Source organism: Struthio camelus, chromosome 8, assembly GCF_040807025.1.
Source record: "Struthio camelus isolate bStrCam1 chromosome 8, bStrCam1.hap1, whole genome shotgun sequence".
Taxonomy (NCBI): Eukaryota; Metazoa; Chordata; class Aves; order Struthioniformes; family Struthionidae; genus Struthio; species Struthio camelus.
Genome location: NC_090949.1, coordinates 5,533,830 through 5,557,772, shown reverse-complemented (window position 1 = coordinate 5,557,772; position 23,943 = coordinate 5,533,830). Strand labels below are relative to the sequence as shown.

At 46.8% G+C, this 23,943-nt stretch overlaps 1 protein-coding gene across 1 annotated transcript in view; it reads right to left on the bottom strand.

Moving 5' to 3' along the window:
• PAPPA2 (pappalysin 2) overlaps nucleotides 1-23,943 on the bottom strand; it is a 116,631-nt gene that overhangs the window by 35,220 nt on the left and 57,468 nt on the right. Inside the window, exons 12-16 of the mRNA XM_068952541.1 lie at nucleotides 23,311-23,446; nucleotides 22,664-22,883; nucleotides 7,942-8,113; nucleotides 5,077-5,254; nucleotides 2,583-2,796 (exon numbers count right to left, since the gene is read on the bottom strand). Of these exons, the coding sequence (XP_068808642.1) occupies nucleotides 2,583-2,796; nucleotides 5,077-5,254; nucleotides 7,942-8,113; nucleotides 22,664-22,883; nucleotides 23,311-23,446 (920 nt within the window). The remainder of the gene's footprint in view (nucleotides 1-2,582; nucleotides 2,797-5,076; nucleotides 5,255-7,941; nucleotides 8,114-22,663; nucleotides 22,884-23,310; nucleotides 23,447-23,943) is intronic.

Sequence of the window (23,943 nt, the reverse complement as noted above, 5' to 3'; positions counted from 1 at the left end):
ATGGTGCAGAATGAGTCCTTGAGTAAGGGCCTGCCCCTGCAGCAAAATTCAACCAACAAAGCAGAAGTGTGGGAATTGCATGAACATCAATGTCCAAGAGCACCTTGGTTTGGACAGTGACAGCTGGATGCCAGCCAAGGTTCAAGCTTGTACAATGTGGACACTGTAGCACTACCATTTTAGGAATGAATTCCCATGGCGTGGATCCAGATGTAGCAGCCATGATGTTTTATAGGGTGTGTGAGAGAGAAAGACACTGAAGAAGAAAAGGTTGCCCAGAGAGGTTGTGGAGTCTCCTTCACCGGAGATATTCAAAACCCACCTGGACGCAATCCTGGGCAACGTGCTCTAGAGGACCCTGCTTGACCAGGGCGGTTGGACTAGATGATCTCCAGAGGTCCCTTCCAACCTCAATCGTTCTGTGATTCTGTGAAGGCTGACCCAAAAAGCAGCTAGTCAAGAGATAATGCTGAGCCCTGGGGTTGGGATTTGAGTTCCTGCTCACATTGTAGCTTAACTGTCCCAGTCCACAGGGGATCTGGAGTCCATCCCTGAAGGAAGGTGCCTACAGGCAGTCCTTGAAGGAAATGATCATGCTCAGGCCTCTTAAAACAGTGCCACAGAAAGAGGAGCGTATCTTTCACATAATAGCAGTGTGGGTGATTCCTAGGCCCTCTGGAGCCTGAAGGTGCTCAAACCTCCCTCTCTACCTTCCCAGGAGAATGGTCTGAGCCCCATAGCTGTTGGCAAGGCAGGCTGGGAGTTACACTCCCTCCCTTTTCACTCTCTAAGCAAGGCACGACTGCTAGAGCCATATATTCATGGCTATATACTCCTTGTTGGGTCATTCAGCTGTCATGGTAAGTCTTGGGTGTTAGCCATGGATCACTTCTGATTTTTTTCCAGTAGCTAAATGGCATAGAGAGTCTTGCTTTCATGTGCTTATCAGCACCTGCACAGCACTAAATCCTTCAACAAGACTGGTGCTTTCTGGGTTGATGGATGATGGTGAGATAATATCTCCTGAACCCAGTTTGGTGAACCCAGAAAGAACCCAGAGAGACTTCAAGACCCCCCAAAACCTGATGGCTGAGTCATAAACTGAGACCCTGATCCCTCATGAGCATATAAGGAACCTGCACCCTACCAGTGCCAGCCTCTTCCAGAGCTCTCCATCACCATCTCCAAAGACTCTCTTTCTCCAGAAACAGTCCTGGATAACAGACTCCTGCTTTGAATCTTGCTCATGATAAGAAAGGGATGAATATTCTGTTTCTGTGAATGTTTGTTGTTTAATGCAATAGGATCATAATCTACCATTCAAAGATGTTAGATAGTAAGTAGTACTGATAACAGCAAACCTGAAAATAGGACCATTTTGCAGGATTTTCCTTGGCTTATCTTACAGGCTATTCAGACCTACACAGAAGTTACATATGCATCAGAAGAACCTCGGGAACTCCCAGAGGGCATCCTTTTTACCAGCAGTTGCTGCAGCATGGCTGAGATGGTCTAACTTGGCAAGCTGTGTCGATCTGATTGCATGTCCAGTGCCTGAATGCCACAGGCATGCAAAATGCTTCATGGTTTGCAAAGCAATCCATGTGATCATACCCATAATCATAATTTGCCCAGCTCTCCTTGGCCCAAGAAATCCTAACACTGTGAAAAGCTGTTTGCAGAAACCACTTCCTTCATTACTAGGCAAGAAATTTGGCAATCGTTTCCTAGTGCACAACAACCCTACCCCACAGGAAAGCAGAGATGAAGCCTGCATCCAATTAAAACTGGACAAGGGTATTAAACAATTAGCGCACAATTATCTGGTTTGGGCTAGGGTCAAGACTTTGGGGAGGACCCTGCCAGTGCCATGGAATCTTTGGTGACCATACCCAACGAGGACTTCAGCTGGATGTGTCACGCACAAAATACTGCTTTACCCTCAATGTTATGACATTGGCTGAGCACAGTGCTAGTGAATCAATAGGAATTTTTCACAGAAGCATTGGGAAAATCTTCTCCAATTGAAATATAAATGCTTGAGATTAAATTTAGCCAAGACATACAGGGGGTAAAATGTTAACTGTTACAGAATATTGCCATTTGTTCTCATAACCCTCAGTCTCATGATCTGTGTTTTATCACTTATACGAAAGACAGCAACTCCAGGAGTCTTCCAGCATCTTATTACATCATTATCTAATTACCAGTTGAAGTCCTGAGAGCTTACAAATGCTTCCACATACGTGCTTAACTTTCAGCAAGTGAAAAGTGAGCTGTGCAGGACAAAACTCACACGCTTCAGGTTAAGGCACTTAAAGTACATGTGTGCACAATGGCAGCTTACATCTTGTTCCCACCTGCTTTGGCCTAAACTAGGGGAATACCTCTCATATTTCAAGCAATGGTGTGTGCCTGACCAGAGCAAGCTGCTCTGCCTTCTACCTACTCCATCAGCCAAATCAGCTCTGCAAGGCTGCCAAAATACAGTGACCTCTTCTCCTTTCAATAACCTTACTAGCATTAGAAAAGGAGGAAGGAAACGTGGCAGAACAGAGGAAAAAGACACATCACAGACTTACTTCTTAGGCTTGCCCACTGCGTTCTCTGCCACGTGGTATCCAGGTTTACACTTATAGCGACATACTGAGCCCACATCATGGTTCCCCTGCAGGCACCGAGGGACCAGTAGCTTGGCATTGGCCACCGCATGAGGAGCATCACATTCCAGCTTGCAGTAGGCTTCAGGGAGTGACCAGAGTCCATCCTCAAGGCAGGTCAACCACTGGCTCATTCCTAACTCCAAGAGAGAAGCAGCATGTTCAGGCTACAGCATTGCCAGGGCTGGACCCCTGGAAGTGAGTGAAGCTCAAAGGAACCAGCAACCCCACCTCTTCTTGAGACTGGATATTGATGCCAAAAAAGGCAATAAATATGAAAACCAAGGACCTCATTGTATGGTTGGTCAGTCTGGGACAGAAACTGTATCCCTTGAACACAGACAGGAGGGGGAAAGGGATTACTTTTAGGGGATGGAGAAAAGATTCTGATCCTGCAAATCTCCCCAAATCTCTCCCTTAAAATTCCCCTCTCCAATGACACCTCAGAAGAGCCTTTGGTAGGCTTTTATGTACGACAGCTATCTGCTGCATGTAGTTCAGGGCTTGTAGTTCAGGTCACGTACCTTTTCTCCAGGTAGTTTTTGCAGCTTGGCCAGTACCCTTACAAGATGTCATACTCCTGTGCTACACATACAGTGCAAGATAGAAGGCGCCAGCAGAATGGATAGATAAGTCTTAACTGGTGTGATGGGGAACTCAAACTGCCTGTTTCAAAAGGACCCCCTCTTCAATGTCTATCTAGAAACCAGATGGGCTGGTAGGCCTGGCTAACAGGTGGCCTAAATTGCACAGCACTTGGAGCCTGTGACAGGCATCTGGGACTGTATCACCTCTGCGTTGTAGATCTGAGTCCAGGTCAGAGCCATTTCACTGGGAACTGCTGAGCAAGAAAAAAAAAAAAAAGCTGGACTGAAGAGAACGGGAGTCTTTCTATTGAAAGATTTGGATTAGGCCTCTAGAGCAGGTTCTCTGTACGACTAGATTTCTCCACACTCCCTTCAAGCATCACTTTCTTTTTATAGGATCAGTGCTCTGTCTACAACTACTCTTGGAAAAGGCCAAGAGACTGGCAGCCTCAGAAAGTGCCTCCACTCAGGGCTTGCGTTCCCAGCGGGCCTGTGCTCCCAAGGATCAGGCGTACGCGTTCCTCCCACCTCCAAGCTCCGCGACAGAAGCCGCATGGCTCGTGTAATCTTTTCCTTGTCTATTCTTAGTATTTATTAGCATTGACAGACTGCCCGTAAGGATGCAAGCCTTTGGGGAGAACAAGAAGCAGACACGTTCCTGCCTCGACAGTTTAGCGGAATCAATTGGGCTTCTCTGAATTTACCCGCACGACTCAACAGCCTTGGCTTAACACCACCAGGAGTTGTGTCAGCTGCTGGAAGTCACCCAAAGTGCTCTATGGATGGGCCTGCCTTCCCGCCAAGGAAGCCAATGGCAAATCTCCCGTTGACTTCAGTGGGAACAAGAGGAGGCTGTTAGTGAAATATCAGATTAAAACCCTGCCCTCAGCTGACCCACCAAAGGCAATGGCATTGGTTTGTACAGAATTTGGCCTGTCGAGTTGTAGTTCACACACTATGCTTTGATCAGCTCACACTGGGATCAGCCGGCATCCCCCCTGTCATGAAATGAGACCTTAATTCCCTGCAGTTTTTACTCCTTAGATTTAACCCAAAAAAAAGAAGTAAATGATTTTCATACTTTTCAGCTATAAATGTCTCCATAAAATAGGGCACCCATTAAAATGATTTGTTGTATGTGATTGTTCAGAGCAAACGCGCTGGTGGAAACTCACATAAAGTCCCAATGCTTGAAGCTGTCAAGGCAATTACCCCCGAAATCCCATCCAGCTCAGCCTTGAATAGACAGGAACAGTAGCTCTCTTTCTCTGACTTGGCTTAAAAACATTCCTGCGGCTATTGATGGAGTCGGCAGAATGAAAGCCAGGCCATGGCGTGTCTGGAGGACTGCTGTGTGTCTGGGTGGTGCACATCTCTGAAACTGCTCTGCAGCTGTGGGCATCAGTGTCTATGGCTTTGTAAGGCCCCAGGTCTCCTCAATCACATACTTTCACATAGCCACTAGGCAACGTGCCATTTTTGGCTTTCTGAAGTCCTTTCTATTTGTCTTTGCTGGCTGCCTGCACACTGCGTGCTTTCCTCATCTCTGTAATGCCAGAGCCTTCCAGGACCTCACCAGTTATCAGAAGACATCCCTACATCCTGAGGTGGATGGATATGAGCTGCCAGCTGGCGGATGGGGAGTCACAAGGTATCCCCACACTATAGCATTCCCACTCAAGGATGAAGGATGCCCATCATTTCACAAGCCAGGATAACAGCAAAATCCAAAGTAGCACTGCTCAGTTTGGAACAACTTGGGACAGGCACAAAAAGGTGGCACTAAAAGGGGGCAGAGGAGTTAAATGACTCAGGACCCAAGACTGTACCTTGAAGCTTAGCAGGCCGGATGCAGGAGAAGGAACATCTCTTCAGGTACGTGGTCCCCTTCGGGCATGAGAACTCAGCGTAGTACACGTGTGACTGGTCAGGGACGCCGCAATCAACAGGGTCACAAGTCACAGATCTGTCCCACTGCCCTGAGCTGCATGTCAGCACCACCTCCTTCTGCAGAGAAAGCAAGGCTCCATTGGACTCCTGTCACTGAGCTTTAGCCTGCTGTTTTATCACCACAGCAAAAAGGGCTGGCCCAAGTTTCAGGGACAAGAAATGCTCTTCCCCATTTTTTCTCTTCCAATTACTATACTCCCCTCTGGACACTGAGTTGGAGCCCAGGGTGGTACAGTGCAAATCACCTACTTGTTCATGATGCAATGTTTGGAAGTAGTGACTGGTCTTTGAGATAACGTGCAAGCCATTTATATTACAGACCTTGTAATAGCTGGTCTCTAACTGGCTGACCCCCCCAGAACGCTAGCTGAATACACACTGTCTAAGCAATACCAGAGCACGTCAAGAAAAAAAAAAACCTTCAAGATAGACAACAATTTCCTGAGCTGCACGTTATTCCCAGCTCTGTGCACTGCAATTTTCTCCCCTACAAGATCAAGTCTTACTTCAAAAATTGGTGGGGCAGCTCTCCTGTTAACTGGTTTCCCCTAAACGCACTGATTCTATCACGCCTCCGCCCATAGACCCCACTGAAATCAGAGGTTCATATAACTTCATTCCTAACTTATCATTATGCAGCCCTTCTTACACAGCTGGGGAACCACATGACAATCTGACTCCAGAGCGCCAGTGGTCCCAGTCCTAAACACAACCAGTATGCGCTATGCAGTTGATCAAAACAAAGCAGTGTAGAATGGTGTGCCACGATTTCCATTCTCAGATCATCTAACGTTACCCCAGCAGTTCTCAGACAGGGCTTGCAGTACAAACAGGTTTCATTCAACTATTCCTGATGTCTATTTTTTGGTTGAGTACCATCAGGTTGCTTATATAGTCAGATTTGTGATTTGTCCTCCCAGCCAATACATTTCAAATGAAGAGATAGGCCTGGATGTGGTGGCTCTAAAGGGCATTATTAAATTTGAGCCTGGTACTGTCCAGCACATGGCAGGATCATGTAACTGAACCACTTTGGTAATGCTCTTCCCTTAGTACTGCTGGGTGGAGGACAGACACATCTGCAGGGTTCCCCAGGAAAAAAAACAAATCCAGAGTCCCCTACCATGTGGAGAGGATGCCCAGAGAAGAGCTGTGCGTTTTCTCCCAGAATGCCCTGAGGTGAGATATACTATTAGAGACTGAGAAAACGTGCTGAGCCATGGGCCCCGAGACAAAGTGGATGGCTGCACCACACTCTACTCCATCCTCTCCACAGACAAGCAAAATAGGGCACCTCTTTTCTCCTAGCAGCACTCATCAGATAAAAGTTTGTGTGTTACTACGTCCCACCAAAGATTTGTCCATTATCACAGTCCTCGTGCTGTCCCCTCTTGCCCTCTGTATAGGTAGGAAAGCAGAGGTAATATCACTTCAGGGCTCAAGGCAGGGCACCTGTAAGCTGCTCTCTCTCTCGTGACAACCACAAGGCTAAGTTCTGTCAAGAAGTTTCCCATTTCTCTGCCAAATACCAAAAAAATGTCACCCATAGCAGATTTATTTAGTGTGGTTTCATGTTAGAGGAGAACGGGAACATTTTATTTCCCTTGTGAACACACCAGCGTGTGTTAAGGGCCTGCCTTGGCCCACAGAACTGTATGGTCCTGTAATTAATAACCTTCCAGAAGACATGGGGGACAAGCGGGGCATCTCAAGTTGCCCCTTTGCACTCTGTCATGCCTCACTTTCCAATGCCCACCTCGTCCCTTGGTAAACACTGACTGCTGTAGCACAAGAAACGTGTCTGCCAGATATGAACTCTGTCAACCCTCTGGAGGGAAAAAAAGCCCAACCTGCTTACATCGCCTGACTCACCTCCATCTGTCTCCACCTCATGTGATTTTACACCCTCTCATTTGCGCTGGTTTGCGGGGCCAACTCAGTCCTGGAGGCTTACGTTCTCTTTCCAGGAACAGAGTAAGGACGGGACAAACTGTGCCCATAACCCTGCCAAGGTGACTACCTAGATCTGAGGTAGTTCAGCTCCCAAGAACCTGTCAGTCCCAGGTCTCCTCAGTCAATGTCTAAGTGTGGAGCTGGCTGTGGCTTTTACGAGGCAGCCCCTGGCCCACTAGAAAGCGGGCTGAACTCTTTAATGCTGACCTCTGTGCTGCCCTGCTGGCTTGGGCAGCATTAATTGCAACACGATACAAAGGAAGAAAAGCTCCCGGCCCTGTCGGCTGTCTCCTCATCTATAGCCCTCTAAATATAGTCACTCTAAAATGACTTCATTTTTTCCCGAGCCACTAACTTCAACTTTAAGAGAGAAAACGTCCCAGGGATATTTAACTCTCCCAGCAATGCCCATGCAGAGAACAGAAAGTGTCTACCTCTGCCTCCCTCTGCAGAAACAGATTCAGCGTGTCACCATCTGGCCTAGGATGTCACATACAGCTCCTTTTAGCCTGGCAGACCTGCAGTCTGTGTGCAGCACTGGCTGTGGGAGCTACAAGGACTACAGCGGAGACTGGAGAGGGATCCCCAGGAGCACCAGCCATCAGCACTGAGGTCCAGCACCAGAGGGTCAGTTGGACTCAGGTTGGTTGGCCAAGCTGTGAGGAGCCCAGGGGTTGCAATTACATGGTGTCCTGGGGTCATTCCCAACCACCTCAAGGTGTTGAAGTCTTTCTTGACTAACAGTCTGTCCAGTGGGTCATGAGGTGATCTCTACCCTGCTGTCCACTCACCTGCATGGAGCCCAGGCTCTTCCCATTGCTAGAGTGGAGGATGAATCCCTTTTCACAGGAAACAACGCACTCCATATCCCTTGGACCACTGGGGGTGCAGTTCAGGGTGGCAGCGTGAACAAGCACTGGGCGTGTGCAGCTTCCTGGTTCCGCACAGGTATGGTGGGCACAGCTGTGGAAGAGGAAAGAGAAGGGCTCAGCAAAGCAGTCCCAGTGCTTCTGCAGTAAGGAGAGACTCCATTCAGGTGGAATCTGCTTGGGATGCTCAGAGGCTTGCCGATGCACACAGAGCGATGCATACCTATGCCTCAGTCCTAGGCTTGAAAATCTCCTGAAGATGATGCCTTGAGGGTAATTTTTCCCAGCTCTGTCTCGGCTGGATCTCTGCCCAACCCCAGCACACACCTTCCCACACACCATGATGCTGCCCTTCCAAGCAGATGGAAAGAAACACGGTCTAAGAGCACTCCTTCAAAAATCTAGGCTCTCTTCCCAGCTGAATGAGGGAGCTGTCTGGTGTGGCTACTCAAGCTCCTTTTTCTTCGGGGGGCACGGGCTGTATTTCACAGAGCCTGTACAGCACCTGGCACAAAAGGACCTTGTGATGCACAGTGTAGGTGGACTGAGGGGAGGGAAGTCAGGGGGAGAAGACAGGTTGGTTTGCCTATCCAGAAAGGACAACAGACAACAGAAACTATAAACAACATTCATCGTATCACCTTCCTGAAAGAGCTACAGCATCTCTGGCAGGAAGATGGTCCCTACACGTGACAATTTCTAAGAACTTCTCCCTAAGAAAAGTGATGAGACCAGGTTTTCAGATCCAGTGCTCATCCTCTGAAGTCTGTGTGAATATATACTGGCTGTGAAGTTGTACTGCAACTTTTGGTTTCATTTGTGCAGTCACACTGTGCCTAAGTGTTCACGTGCGTGTGTAAGGGTGAGTGTGTATTCATTACGCATAGGGAGGAATGTGAGTTTATGAGCTGTGCATGGATGTGTGTGGTTGTCCCCTAATAACAACTTCTGAACATGTTATCAGGTGTCAGTCACATTTAGTAGCCAGGATGAAAATGCATAGCTGGAGAGAGGAAAGAGACTTTACGGGTGCTGTCTATTTTCTGTCCAACAGAGGGAAGATCTCAAACATGCTGAAATCACGCTGGACACCAGAGAATTTGTGGCAAAAGAGACCTCCTGAAAGTGAACTCTTCAGTGCCAAAGGGAGTACACAGTTTGAGAGCACTCACACGATTGCAGCCACTCACTTGTCTTCACGTGCGTACTCTGCTCTTGCACACGTCTCTCAGATATGCTAGTGTGCACAGGACAGATAATGGAAAGCAGGAGGTCTGCATTTTCCTAAGGCAACAAAGCTCAGGCAATAACACTGGGCGTTTCTCCTTTCCGGTAACTTTTGCATCCACACCTCAACTTCAATCAACCATAGCATGGGATAAGAGCTTCCAGTGCTATTATGTTCTGACAAGGTTTGTAACAACAGATGGCCAGGAAGAAAAGAAAAAGAGGTTTTTTTTAAAGTCACTGCTGATAGAAGGGCTGACGGGTATGTTAAACCCTGTATTAGCCTTCAGAGAATCCATATCAGCTAGTGTCCCTATGATGCTCCAACTGCAAGAAAGGGTTCAGTCAGAGTAAGAACCAATTCAGATACTAGAGAATCATCCATAAGAAGCAACTGCACGTGACTGTGGATGTACTGCCACTGGTTCCTCATCTCACAAAACCACTTGCTAACTGAGCCTGCTCAAACTGCTGGGCACACAAAGATCTCCCTCATGGTCCCAGAGTCTCTCCTAGGTTTCCTGAGGCTCGCACTCCACCCCTGGAGCATCCTGTTGCCTCTTTGAGGACATGCATGCAATCCTCCAAGCTACGTGCAGTCACAGCAGAGCGTCTGTGGTGGCAGAGGAAAGAGGAATGCTCCAGCTCTCCCCTCCACCCTGCACTGGTCACCTTCTTGCTGCTCCTTCCCTCTCTGCTTTGATGCTCTGCCCTGTTCTTCAGGGGCCCTGCTCCTTCCCTCAGTCCCATGCATCATTTCAAGCCTACTCACCTTGTGGATTTTGATGCCAAGCTCTTTGGGGCAAATATCATCTTTCAAAATATATTTGTCCAGCTCTATGGGCTCAGCTGTAGTTCCCTAGGTGAGATACAGCTAAAAGGAAGAATATGCTCCCCTGGGAACCTCTGCAAGTTACCAAGGGGGCCAGGGATAGCTTGCCATGTGTCACCTGTCCCCAGGGAATAAACACCCCCCTCCTTGCTACAGCAGCTTCCTGCCAAGGAGCAGCCATTTGGTACTGATTAATTAAGCATCACAAACAATCCCATAGTGGAGGGCACTTCTGGCCAGGGGGCTAAGTTCTCCATCAGTGAATGAAGTACAGCCAGCAGATTAATTACCTAGGATGGAATTAGGCCAAGACACAGGGCTAACAGAACAGCTCCCACAAGAAAACACTCTGGCTATTTGGTGGTCAGGACCCGCTTTTTACATGTCCTAGCACCAGAATTGACAGCAGCCCCTCCTAAGCAGAGGTGCTGCTGACTGAATCTTCCACACAGTTTCACGCAGTAACCGGGGAGAGTAGAAAGGGAGGCACACCTGAACGCCCCCCTTTCTGCTCCTTGGCCTACCCTGCTCCACACGCAACTGCTGACAATTTTGTGCGCTATGTTCGGCCCACGGGAGGCAGAGGCTGCGCTGCCACCGTTCGCTCAATTTCTCCAGCCAAGGATGCACAGGTAAAAATCCTACAGAAGACCCAAAATTGGTGCCGACACGGAAGATCAGTGAACGCAAGGTGCTGTTAACTCTGGACAAGCCTGTTGAGACAGTCACAGTGGAAACCTACAGGGCACAGTCCCGTCCATGGCTCTACAATGCCCTGTGGGCACAGGCTGAGGGGAGGAATGGCACGGGAAGGGACCACAAAGGAGAACAAGAAATTAAAAAAAGTCTGTTTTTTCAGTGCAGACCTGTTTATGAAGTGAGAAATGGTTTCAGGGCAGCTGCTGCAAATTCTTTCACTAGCTTATATTTCCATTTGCTTCCTTTTTAAAGAATTTGTTTTACGAGTGCAGCGTTTGTCAGGTCATTAGCTTCTGAGGGCATCTGGTACCAATTGTCGTCCTCTCCCCTCTCCTCCCCCAGTCACCTTCTCCAGGCGGTTGCTTCGCTCCCTGCCTGTGCCCCCAGCACATGCACACATGGACACACCCACTCTCATCTCTAACTCCACCTCTCCATGATGTAACCACTGTCCTCAGCCTGCCTGTGTGCGTGTCTCTGAACATGCGTGGGGAGGGGGGGGGCTGAGTTTCTTTTCTTTTTAGGCCTGCTCTTGCCTTCCATCCCCTCCCTCATCAGTCAGAAAATTACACCATGTTCAGCAAAGCCTGCCGTTCTGCACACACAGTGTCCATGGGGATCTGTGTGCCGCTTTTGGGTTGCGGGAGCTGCAGGAAACCCCAGGCGAAGACCAGCATCCTGCTCCCTCCTACCCTGGGCTTGGTGGTGCATCGACACATCACAGTAAGAAAGTCCTTACCCCTAGATGCCTCCAGGCACATGGAGATCATCTAGCCAAGTCACAACCCGTCACAGCCCACACATCAAGAAGCTGGGTTGGAAGATGAGCGTTGGCTTAGCCAAAAGACTGTATGTAGGCTACGTCAGAGTGCCGGGACAGCTGGGTTGCCACGTCAGATTCTGCAGAGCCCCGGGACATGTAACTTCATCTGCTTATGAAGTTGTGCTGAGTTAGGGGACACCCTCTGCTCACATTCAGTCCGGCTGAACGTTTCGTTAGCGCAGCTCTGTTGACGTCAGCGGACCGATGGCAGCGCACGGAGCTCACGTTGTCTCGGATGACAATGCCATTATTAAATAACAAATAATGAAGCACTGATCATTTTCATTACTATTGGGCATATTTTGGTTTTCCAGCAACTTGGAAACCTAACCAGTGATGATGATATAAGATAGATCAAGAGATCAATAAGTTTCTTATTACTATAGATACATTATATAGATATATATATTTATATGTAAGAGACTCATAACTATATAACATAATATGACATAGAAATCTTTCTTTTAATATATGCCACTCATATATATTGTATGTATTTTCTATATATGTGTGTATATATATATTTTAGAAATAACTTGCTTTCTCCCTCTTTGCCCCAAAGGTTGGCGAACTTATCACCCTTTTCTCTATGCAACTAACAGCCCCCTTATCCCATAAATACCAACTACATTTTATTTTGCAGATGATCTGATACATATCTACTTAAGTTTTGAGAAATTGTTCTCAATCTGTATATAGCTTTGAAGTCTGATGTTTCTATTCCAGACCTCAGGAGAGGCTTGCATCACTGAAAGCTGTCTACTCTTCTCAAATATATCAGTAAGTTTAATAAAAAATATCATCTCTCCCTACAAACTTTGCCTTGATCGTTTTCTTTATCATCACCACCACTGTCTTTGCAATATCTGGGCAAGAATGCCTTTGTGCCTGATGCTGTACGAATCCAGAACAAAGAAACTATGTGGCCTGGCACTATGATGATCCATATGCCCTACCACAGTTTAGGTAATGTAATGGAATAAATCATTGCTCCCAGCAGCTGGAACACCCTAATGATGGCTGGACGAGGAAATGGTGTAGTTAGCCCAGTTCTGATCTCAGCATGAAGGAGTTCTTTCTCCTTTTGATGATAAATAAAATCCCCATATCGCAGCTGCAAACTCCTGACATTTGTCCATTTTTGATTCAGGCTATATATGATTTATGACAAATCTATTTATGATTTATTTTATTTTTTCTATATGAAACATCTAAAAAATTTTCACTTTTAATCTCAGCATCTTTTGAAGCCCAAACTAATGATTTGTCAACAACATTCTTACAAAAAACTAGGGTTTTTCCTCCTAACTTATTCCACGTTAGCACGAGCCTGCATTATTTTCTGGCTCTCTAAGTTTCATAATTCATACATCAAACAAAATTTCAAATCTGGAAGTCTGTGAAATTCTTAGCAGTTTAGTGATGGCTCTAATTGCTCTGGAATGATAAGAGCTTTGTTATGAAATGGGACCAATTCCACAAACTTACAGCAAAACCTTTCCACTGGGATCCTTCATGTTTCTATAATAAGAGCAGGAGGCCACTGCCAGGAATGGAACACCTTGAACCAATGTCAGTAATGCTGGTAAAAAGAGATCTTTTTGTTCTTCTAAAACTCAAATTCTGAAAAGTTGAAATTTTGCATTTTTTGTACAATTATTTCATAGAACCCAGAAAAAACTGATGGATTTATCCAACTCAAAGTAAATCAAGCCGAATACAAGAAGAGGTGTTGATGGAAGTCACTGCATGTACTCTGGTGGAGTCTGGATTCTACCACTGAACGTCAGCGAGATCAAAGATATTTACCCCAAAGTAGCCTGGCAAAAGAGGAAAATTAGGAAATGAGAGAAGATATTTTGGAAATAGTTGGGAATTTCTTCTCCTTCCAGGTATGCTTCTTTTGAAGGGGAAAGGTCTCGCACTTACACAGTAAAGCTGATGGCAACCATCCTTGTGGGAGCAGGATGCATGTACAGAGCCAATGGTGGTGGTGATGCTTCCTGACTACGATCTTCATTGAGGTTGCAATCTCAAGAACATGGTATTTGTTTTTGCATGTGACTCTCAAAGGAACTGGCAAAGAGTAACATCCCTGCAAGTCATCCACTGTAATCTACCTCACAAATAGAGAAAAGGGAGCAGTAAGATGCCAAATGATCTGTTGGCCTCTTCAGAACCACAGTGGTAAATGTTCGAGAAGCAGCAAAAAGAACTAACCTCAATATATTTCCAGGTGGTTCCTTTCCATCATTTTTTGTTGCTTGCTGCACCAAAATAGATTCACAGAAGGACAGAGAGTGAGGCTGAATGGGATCTCAAGTTCACTCTAGCCTATTTCCCAGCTGGAGGAAGAATCAGCTGTAACTTCATCATTCCTGATGGAGGCCATCTCTCCTGAATGAAGATAGCCTATCTGCCAATCATGAGACAAGCACACAGGTACAATTTATCTGCCAGACTGCGTGCTTTCCTGTTACTGGAGACAAAATCCCTCACAAAGGAGTCCATGAGAATAGGTCTCCTGTACCAACTGACGCTGAAGTTCAGCATGGAGAACACAGGGCAGCACTGCCAGTGCAGAGGAAGTCCTTGGAACGATGGGAGGAGTTATTTTGGCCGCTGGGCTGAGGAAGTACAGAGAAAGTCTGCCCTTTGCAGAGCAATCCAGGGGGCTTGCTGCATTCTCAGCTGCCCCACATGGAAGCTATAGCAAAGACCCTTCAACTTCTACCTGCACTTGACTAGGAGCCTATGGTCTTTCATTTAGAAGTAATAACTTCCGTATAGTTATTCAGGCCTCTGTCACAGCAACAGACAGCCACTATCATATCATTAGTCCATCTAATATCATATAAATTCATCTGTTTATCCATTCATCCGCCCACCCATGATCATATGCATTCATTTGTCTGCCAGTCAGTCTGTTTGACTAACACTAAGCGCAACACCACACACCTTTCCTTACTTGTAGGGTGAGTCAACAAATATCTGTTCGGTTCCTCAAGGATGCATATTCAACTATTCAGCTATTCCCAGAGACCACCTTTATCTACATCCTATCATCATGGTAACGTGCTATACTTTATTTCTGCCACTTCCTATCTTTTCCAGGGATGCAGAGGCTTCACTGCTGATTTATAGCCTTCTTTCCAGGACCCTGCTCAGAGGATCTTGACAGGTACCCATAGTAAGAAAATATTCCTTCAAAGAGATTCCTCTGTAATCACACATCACATAGCAGCTGGGAGCTGGACTCTATTACCTGCCTCTATCTCTGTCATGTCTTTGAAAGGTGACTAACAAAGCCATCCTAACACGGCTAGCCACCTTAGAAATGGACTCCTGAGAGGGCCACTGGTGTCAGTTTGGGCCGGATCTTGAGGCTTGCATGGCTCGCAGGCAATTCTTGGCTCCCACGTGGACCCCATGTTGGGGCTGCATCATGTCTCCAGCAGCAGGGCTGTTCTGGGTCACCCAACGCACAGCTGGGATAGAAACCCAACCAATGAGCTAAAGCAACTAGCAACTGCAGCAGTTTGTCCGGAAAAACAGTAACATCTTAGTTCAGCTTTCTCTTACAGACATCTAATGAGACTCCCAATGAATTATTAGCTCCTCCCAGTAAAGCATCTCTAGAGTGATCCTGCCTTCAACTTTGTTGCGGCAGGCTGTGCTTGGTGCCTCTGGGCTGTGTGAACATGTTGCTGTGCAGCTTATAGGCTCAGAAAGATTCATTTTCACTGGGATGTTTGTTCATAAATGTTCCTTCTGCCTTTGCAATCTAAAAACTGGTGTGAAAGGTATGGAGGTATTCTATCACTGCATCTGCAGGGGAATCACTTCTCCTCCACCTTGAGAACGTAATGCCACATTGTGGGTCATTAAGGATGACCCAAGGTAAAGATTACCTTTTGACAAGCAATGACTGAACAGATGGGGGGAAAAAAATGACTTGGAGGGACACAACAGTGGGCTATAAAATCCTGAATGGCAAGGAAGAAAGGAATAAGAAATAATTGTTCATTGTTTCTTCCAATGTGAGAACTAGATGATCTCAAAGGAAAACAGCAGGTGGCCAGTTCAATGCATACAGAAGGGTATGGTTCTGCTTTCAGTGGATGTCAAACACTAGAACTCCTTCCTGCAAGTTGCTGCAGGTGATAAAATTTTACAGATGTTCAAAAAGGATCAGAAGATTCTTGAAGGCTATTAAACAAAGGCAGCACCTCTGGCTCATGAAGCCCCTAATCCACCAAACATGGGATCAAAAAACATGATCCAGAGGAAGTACTTCTAAATGCTCGCTACATACTTACAGTCTTTCCCGGCCTCTGCTTGGCTGACGCAGAGACAGTGGGGCCAGCTATCCCATTGCAACATAGACACTAAGCGAGCTTTGGGAATCAGTGGAGAAAGATGCATCTGTTTGTGTTCTCAGTGCAAGGAAATAACCAGAAGGCTAACTGGATTCTTGGAGATGCAAAAAGGACACCATCCAAAAGAAGGAAGGAAATGATCTTGCCTTTGTACGTGGCATTGATAACGGTACTAACAAAACCAAGAAGGATGTAGAAATACTGGAGGGATATCAAAAGGGAGTTGCAAGTAGAATTCACAGCTGGCCTGCAAGACTATGAGATTTAAGGAGCATAAACTATTTATCATGACAGAGAGGAGATGGTGAAAGGCTCCGGTCACTCTACACAAACTTATGCGCACAGAAAGGAAATCTGTTGGCAGAGGGAATTTGGACCTTTCTGACAAGGATGGAACAAAAGCCAATGACTGGAGTTGAAGACAGACAACTTTCATCTAGAAATCAGAAGCAAGTTCCCAACAGAGAAGGTAACTGGAGATAAGAATAACTTAGTAGGAAAGAAAGTAGACTCATCACCTCCTGGAGTCTGCAATATTAGATAAGAAAGCCTTCTGAAGGACATGTTTAATCCAGTTTCTGGGAAAAATGCTATTGTCTGTATGTGACATTAGGGATAGCAGGGTAGAATAGGGGCAGGCTGGCTGGCAGTGGTACACCTAGAGTTGCTGTAGGCAAACCTCAGAGCCTCCCAATGTTCATCCCCTTCTTCACAGGACATGGGGAGAACAGAAGGCCTTGTGTATCAGGAGCTGGCCATATCTGGAGCAAGCTCTCAGACTGGGTAGCCTTTTCTCTGGTGTGGCACCAATCACCCTGTTTCTCAGCTGCCTGGCTGATCTGTTTAACTTTCAGGATCAATTTGGTGGAAAAACTTAGGGTTGGAAGATACTTCTTCGAGGAGACTGGCTAGAAAAGGTGGTGGTCAGGATCCTGGGCTTGGTTCTTCAGATGTTTTATCAAGACGACAGGATGTGCACGGTGCAGGACAGACAAAACTTGCTCTAACAGGCCTCTACGCTGTATTGAGGAGGCTATGTTTGCTTAGGAAGAAACAGGGAACAGCTGTTCAGACAACATGTGCTGTTCTCAAGGCCAAACCATTCTCAATGCCTGCTGCATTGCGGATACAAGAAAAGCCCAAGCATGCGCTAGCCGGGAGAACACTGTGGGGACGGAAGTATGTCTTGACTTGAGCATGCCCGAGCCTATGCAGGGGTGACCTTGGGACCTTAAGGTAGAGGTCCATCCTTTGCACCTGGGGGCTGCACCACTTTGTCAGCCATGATCTGAGGACAAAGCAGATTCTTGAGTCTCCATCTGATGGCATTTGGCAGCATGTCTAGAACACATCTAGGACACATATTTTCAAAGCCAACCCTTTCTAGGCCATTTATGTCCTCTCCCGTTAATGACTGCCATGCTTTTCCTCTGCATCCTACTTGTCCTCCCTTTCTGGTCTTTTCTGCCTCTTCTGTCCTCTTCCCTCCCTCTCTGCTTTCCTCCCACTGCAGTTGTCATCACCAACCTCGAGTTTCAAGGCAGACTTCAGCTGAACAAGGCCTTTCTCAAAGACAAACACTAGGGTTGCCAACCATGGCGGACCCTAAGCCAGGGTAGGTGGCACAGTAAGTCATTCAGTGGGAAGGAAAGCAAGTGCCAGCATCTCTAGCCAGGGTCCCCACAAATTTTCACATCAGTACAGATATAGTTCATGAACTGACCCCGCATAAAATTAGCATATGGGGGAAAGAAAACAAAACAAACAAAACCTGCTTTTGAAATGATACTTCTTTCTTTGCTGAACAAAAATAAAGATTAGCAATTGACAATATGTTAAAGAAAAAAAAAAAGGATTCCATCTGATTTTTTTTCCCTGACACCCATTTGCTATATAAAAGAAATCTAAACCAGGTTCCCCTTCAATGCATTAAGTGTGCTTTTAGGCTAGCAGAGGAGGGCAATCATACAGGAAATAAAAACACAATGCAGATTTTGTTTTGCAGCACCTTTCCCGCTAACGCGCCAAGGCATTTCCCAGTACACGCTAACATAAAATAAAATACACTAAAAATAAAACCAAGCTAAAAATAAAAATAACAGAGGAAATGAACAATGTTCCCCTGGTTTGATATACAGCCTGTACCAAGGAAAACAGAAGGGACTGTGGCTCCGTTTTAAAATCCAAAGGAAAAGAGTAAGCATGAAAGTTAGAGAGTTTGAGCCTGGTGGGATGGCAGTCCTGATGAGGCAGCACTCCCAGTCCCAGCTACAGTGAGAGCTTGGTCTTTGCCATGACTGAAAAGGGACAGACCCAAGGGACGAGGCAGCTAACACAAGAGTGCCCTGGGTGAAGTTTCCTCTCAGGCACATCCTTCTCTGCTGCTGCGAATTTTCAGGAATCTCATTAAGACTTTGATTTCAGCTTGACCGCCTGAGGCTGTGATTCGTCCGAGAAAGCAAAAACAAGCCCTGGGCTGCTGGCAGGGCCAGTGGAGAGGGAATCCCACAGCCCTGTGCTGCCAGCGCAGCATTAGGGAGGGATCCCCGAGCTGTTTCTGCCTGCGGTGCTCTTCCAGCCTCCAACACCTCAAGAGGGTCCAAAAGGAGAAGGATACTCTTTCTTCAAAATAAGGATGTACTTTTGCTAGTGTCAAATACCTGCTGCATCCTGACCCAGAGACGGCTGCATTTCATTAGCAAAAAAACACAATGTCTCTACTTTCCTGAGCCTGCAAAGCACTTAGATCCTTCAAGATGAAAGATGCTACAGAAATACCAAGCCACTACATTTATTATTTTGGCAACGAGCATTTCTAGACTGAATTCATGAAACCTCTTTTTGCTGTTGCTTTTGTTACTTGGCCTTTTGGCAGCTATTTTTAGGAAAACGCTTACATATACATGCTGTGTGAGGCTGGGTGCGCGTGAATGGGCATTTCAGTTCTTTACTGGAATAACACAGACTTGATCTTTTACAGTAAAATGGATTTAAACCTCTTAAGATTTTATATTCCTGGATTTTAATAGGGGATTTTTTTCCCCCCAGACTTCACCTGCCTTTATACCAAACCAATTATTAGCCCTTAAAAATAAAAATACTTCAGTATATTCATTCCGGAGATTAAATAGATTTTTAAAATAAAATTAGGGGAAAAAATACTTGGGCACTTCCCAATTTAACAAAGGCAGATGCTTTATTATTAGCAAGACTACTGGAGATTATAAATCAAAGCCTAACTCTCTCTAAGTATTCAAGCCTGTTGTCCAGAAAAGAGAAACTATAAATAGCATTTCCTACTCTTCAGACTCGGGGGATCCAATTTACTCAAGACTGTTTGCCAAGGGCACTTGTTTAACCTACAATTTAACATGCTACCACATCACAGCTGATTAGAGCAATTTACTGCGTGGAGGCCAGTAGCCTACTTTTGGGGTGCTTCAAGCTACCTCCACGACTGAGGAGGGTTAAGACTAATCACATGGTAATTCCTGCAACCTGGCTGATCATGAGGAGCAGACACTTTTTACACCACCATAATTTGAATGTTTTCAACCCTAGGCCTATCCTCTATGAACAGCTGGCACCTCATGACACCTCCGGCCAGTGGAAACTGCTCTTATGCCAGGTTTATAGGTGGAGATGGGAAAATGTAGGCCTCCATTTAGGATGACTGTGCTGTGCGTCACTAGGTTTTGTTGCCCTGGACAGATTGTGAAGGGTTTGGCCCTCCCAGTGGAGGTCATGCTTACAAAAGAGCTCAATACTCCTATAAAGCCCTGAAATAAGGGTGTAATTTTTCAAAGCGCCTCCAGGCGAGGAGATCTAGAATTGGGGGGCTTATCTTCTCCACAAAACAGCCCCTTGCCTGACTTGTCCCAATACCAGAAAAGGGGAAGGCAGCCAAGACCCACATCCTCAAAGCCACTGCTGCGCTGCCAACCTCAGTGCTGCCGGCAGAGGAAGGCAGAGGGACCAGCTGTGAGACGGTGGGGAGGAGAAGAGCAGTGGAGGCCCTGCTGGCCCTGCCATACTGCAGCTAAGCCATAAGCCAAGGCCATGAGGGAGCCCACAGGACAAGGGCAAGACAGGGAAGAGAACACCTAAGGATCACGTTGGGTCCTTTTGTGCCAATTGGAAAAGGACAGCAGAAAGTCTGGTGTGCGCTGGAGATATGGAAACAGGCTTTGTATGAGCCTGTGTTTCCTGGCTAACAGGCTCCAGTGTCTGTGAAGGTTAAAGTGGAGAGCTTTTCCTGTAGCTGGGATGTTTACAAGATCCCTCTCCTGTGTGGAGTCACTAGTATCTGACGGAGGTTGATCTGATAGAGTTTTCTCTCAGACTTTCTCCCCTCTTGCCAGCTATGCGCTTTTATGAAACTTGACTGACATTTGAGATTGCTGCTCTTCTGTCAGATTTGATCAAAACTGACTCCTGACTTCAGAGTTACTGGGCTGGGGGGCAGGGGAGAGAGGCACATGCACCACACATGATGCAGCAGATGCTAAGTGTTGCATTTTTACCAGAGAAGGGCGCTTTCTGCAAGCTGAGAGTAGGCACATGAATAGTTCCCCTTGCCCAGCTGCTGGCTGGTAACTTGTCAGCAGTGGCCACCTGGCTGCAGGTCTCAAACCAAAATCTACTGTTACAAGTGTCTTCCCTGAAATCCTTAAACGGAGACTGAAAAGAAAAAATCATTTACTTTTCTGTGCATTTCTCTCTGTATGTACTTTTTGCTCTATGTAGGTGATGCTCACCTACGCCTGGTCAGTCTTTTCCTCCTTGCAGTCATTGCCCGTCTTATGGCGGGGGGGGGGGAGTTCTCAAGCAATGAGAAAGCAGAATTATTTTAAAAGATGAGAAAATATAATTGAAAAACCACATCAGTTGGCCAGGGTCTTGGAAGCATGTGTGTACATAGCTATAACGGCTACCAGGAGGAAACTGACTGCATTTCAGGTGGACACTGATCCTTTAATGTAGGGTTGAGAATAATATTTATATGCTGACTCACTAAGATTTATGTTTTAGCATAAATCACGCATGCACATTTGAAAAAAAAGGCAAAAAGTGACTGCAGGATATTCATGGCTTCCAGAACTCTACATAAATCAGTTGTACTATGACCCCACAAGCTTTTAGACAAATACACGCATACTCATTCATTATCAGGGATAGTCGTCCATGCAGCCCATCAGCAGAAGAAAAATAATGATAGTAGCAGTGATTTGATGACCCAAGGCAAAGCCCTTAACTCTTAACGCCCCCAAAAGCTTCAGGAAAGCTTAGACCCAACCTTAGCATTCCCAGTCACATAACTTGAGTAATTGACTGGACCAGAGCCCTGGATCTGGATACTTGTAACTTCAGGGAACCCGGGATCTGAATGCAGAGCCAGACTTAGCAGGTCTGGCTGTCATCAGCCCCACTATTTCTCTAGGACAAAGCTGAGCACCTTCCTTTAATTCCTTCTTGGGTCTGCGTCTCTGCTCTGCACGTTCTTTCAGCCTTGTTTATTTAGTCTATCTTGGATGACAGTTTTTCCCCCCTGTCCTTTTGCCAGCGCAATTTACTTGGAACACAGTGCCCTGGTCCGCAAGTACTGCTTCTCATTTACTGCTTTATGAAGACATACAGACGCCTGCAAGCACCGGACGTCAATAAATTAAAGTGCTGTTACTACTATTATTGTTATCGCTGTATTATGGTGGGGGCAGCGTGAGACTTGGTGTAGGGCCTGGGATGGATGGGAAGCCAGAGAGAGGAGGAGGAGGTGGTGGTGCACGCAGAGGTATTCGAGGAATCTTCTGCGGCACCCAAGTCTGAACAGGGCAAGCGAGGCTCCCGCTCCCCTCCTTCGGGAAACGGGCCTGGGACACGTGGTGGTGGTGTGGAAGGAAACCAAAACCCAGGCGGAAAGACAGGAGTCTGCAAAGCTCTCGCCAGCAGGCTGTTTTACAGAGTCACCCTTGCAGTGTTTTTCCTCTGCGTTAATGAGAGCAGTGAAGGTGCCAGACATGACCTGGGAAGCTTCATCTCCATCTCCCAAGGAGCTCGGCTAACCCACATAGTATGGCTGGGAAGGATGGAGATGGATCTGACTAGCCCGCTCCGGGGAGGAATGCAAACACAGCCTGGACTATAAACCGCTGGGTATTTTAGTTGATGAAACTTGGTATTATGAACAGAGGTGCTCGCGTGCTTGGAGTTCAGCACATTCTTGGGTGCCATGCTAAGGGGAGGCCCAAACAGGGCTCTGATCCTGCAGAATAAAACTGTATGGCTTCATCACATTAAAGACTATTGTAAAGTACATGCCAAAGAAACCTAAATTTTAGCTTCAGTGATGGCCTTTAATGATAATTCCTCATCAAAGGGAGCTTGATTTCCCTATCTGAAAAGGTCCTTTAATGTAGTTCTATGCAGATACACAGGCCACACACAAAATCTATTTTCCGGTGTTACCCCCACAGTCTGATAAGCAAACTGAGTCTCATTACACTAGATTTTTCAATTGCCTCCCAAAAGCCACCTGAGAATAGTCATGAAACAACTCAGCGAGTAGACAAAACGTGCCTGAACGTGAGTGAGTAGAGCTAAAAATGTCAGAAATAAAGTACAAAGCTCTGGAAGAGAGATGGGCTCTGCATGCCCATCGGAGAAGGGCCCACAAGGATGCAATACCTGAAGGTCTGGTGGCCGTGTCCCTCCTCATGCTCCAGGAGGCAGGTGGTCAGGTCAGAAGAAGCAGAGTGAGCAGATGTCCGCAAGGCCACAGCTGCGATGCCCACGAGTGGGGAGGAGAAGTTGAGCAGCACTGTAGCGATCGGGTGGGAAAGGTACTCCTGGTTGTAGGTCACATTGATGACGAGCGGGTTCTGCTGACATGACAACTCATGTGTCCCTAGGGGAGGGGGGATCAAAAGAAAGAAATCAGTAGCTCAGCTCCAGTGATATTTGCTTTGCTTCAGATTTTTCCCATTGCTAAGATCCTCCCCTCCTGCTTTCCTATGCCTCCAGACACATCAGACCAGCTTGTAGCTCAGTGCGAAGCTTGGGAAGCAAAAGCAGCTGGGAGCTGGGATGGGGACACCAGCACCTAACCCAGTGGAAGCCCAGCCATGCTGGGGGTTCCTGGTGTCCCTGCCACGAGAGCAACAGCCCTCGTCGTCTTTGACAGCAGTCAGGAGCCAACCGACACAACCTTGCTCACATCTGCTGCATTTGTGGGCTCCCGAATCCAGCCCTGACAGGAAGGGAGAGGAATTCGGTGGCCAGAGAGGGAAAGTGGGGAGACACAGGATTGGTGCTGCAGCTCGCAGGATACTCACCCAAAGAGCGGTTCAGCCCGTTTACATCACTCAGCTGGACAGTCACAGTTGACTTGCGCTGGTCATTTGGGATGGTGCCATCAGACGCCAGGAAAACCAAGATGGAGGTAGGCACTCCTGGCCTGTGGAAGCACACCTGTGTGAGAAGACAAGGGAGACCCTGAGAGCGGGCAGGCAGCAGAAACACTTCCCTGCAATGAACTGTGGAAACAACCTTTCTGGTCCGATACAAACGAGAGGGAGAGAGAAAGAGTTAAGGCAGAGGGAGAGTGGCACGGGGTCTAAGAGTCCAGCAGATTGCAGGTGGACAGAGCAGTGAAGAGGTGGAAAGAGAGCAGGAAAGGAAGGGGGAGTGAACAGAGTGTGAAAATAGGCAGAAGCGATGAGGACGCACAGAAAGAAAGATGAGGAACACAGTCCTTTCCCACCTAATCTTCCTCCTCCCCTTTACCAGTTTTCCCCACATGTATCAATCCTTGCAGTAAATTTATGGCATCTTTCCAGATCCGCAACGCTTGTTACTCTTAACCTTGAGCAACGCCTGACCCAGGCCCAGATAATTCTTTTTTTGACCTTCCTAGCTAGGCTCCAACTTCCACACCACATGCCGTGGACTGGGCATGTGAGGCATCC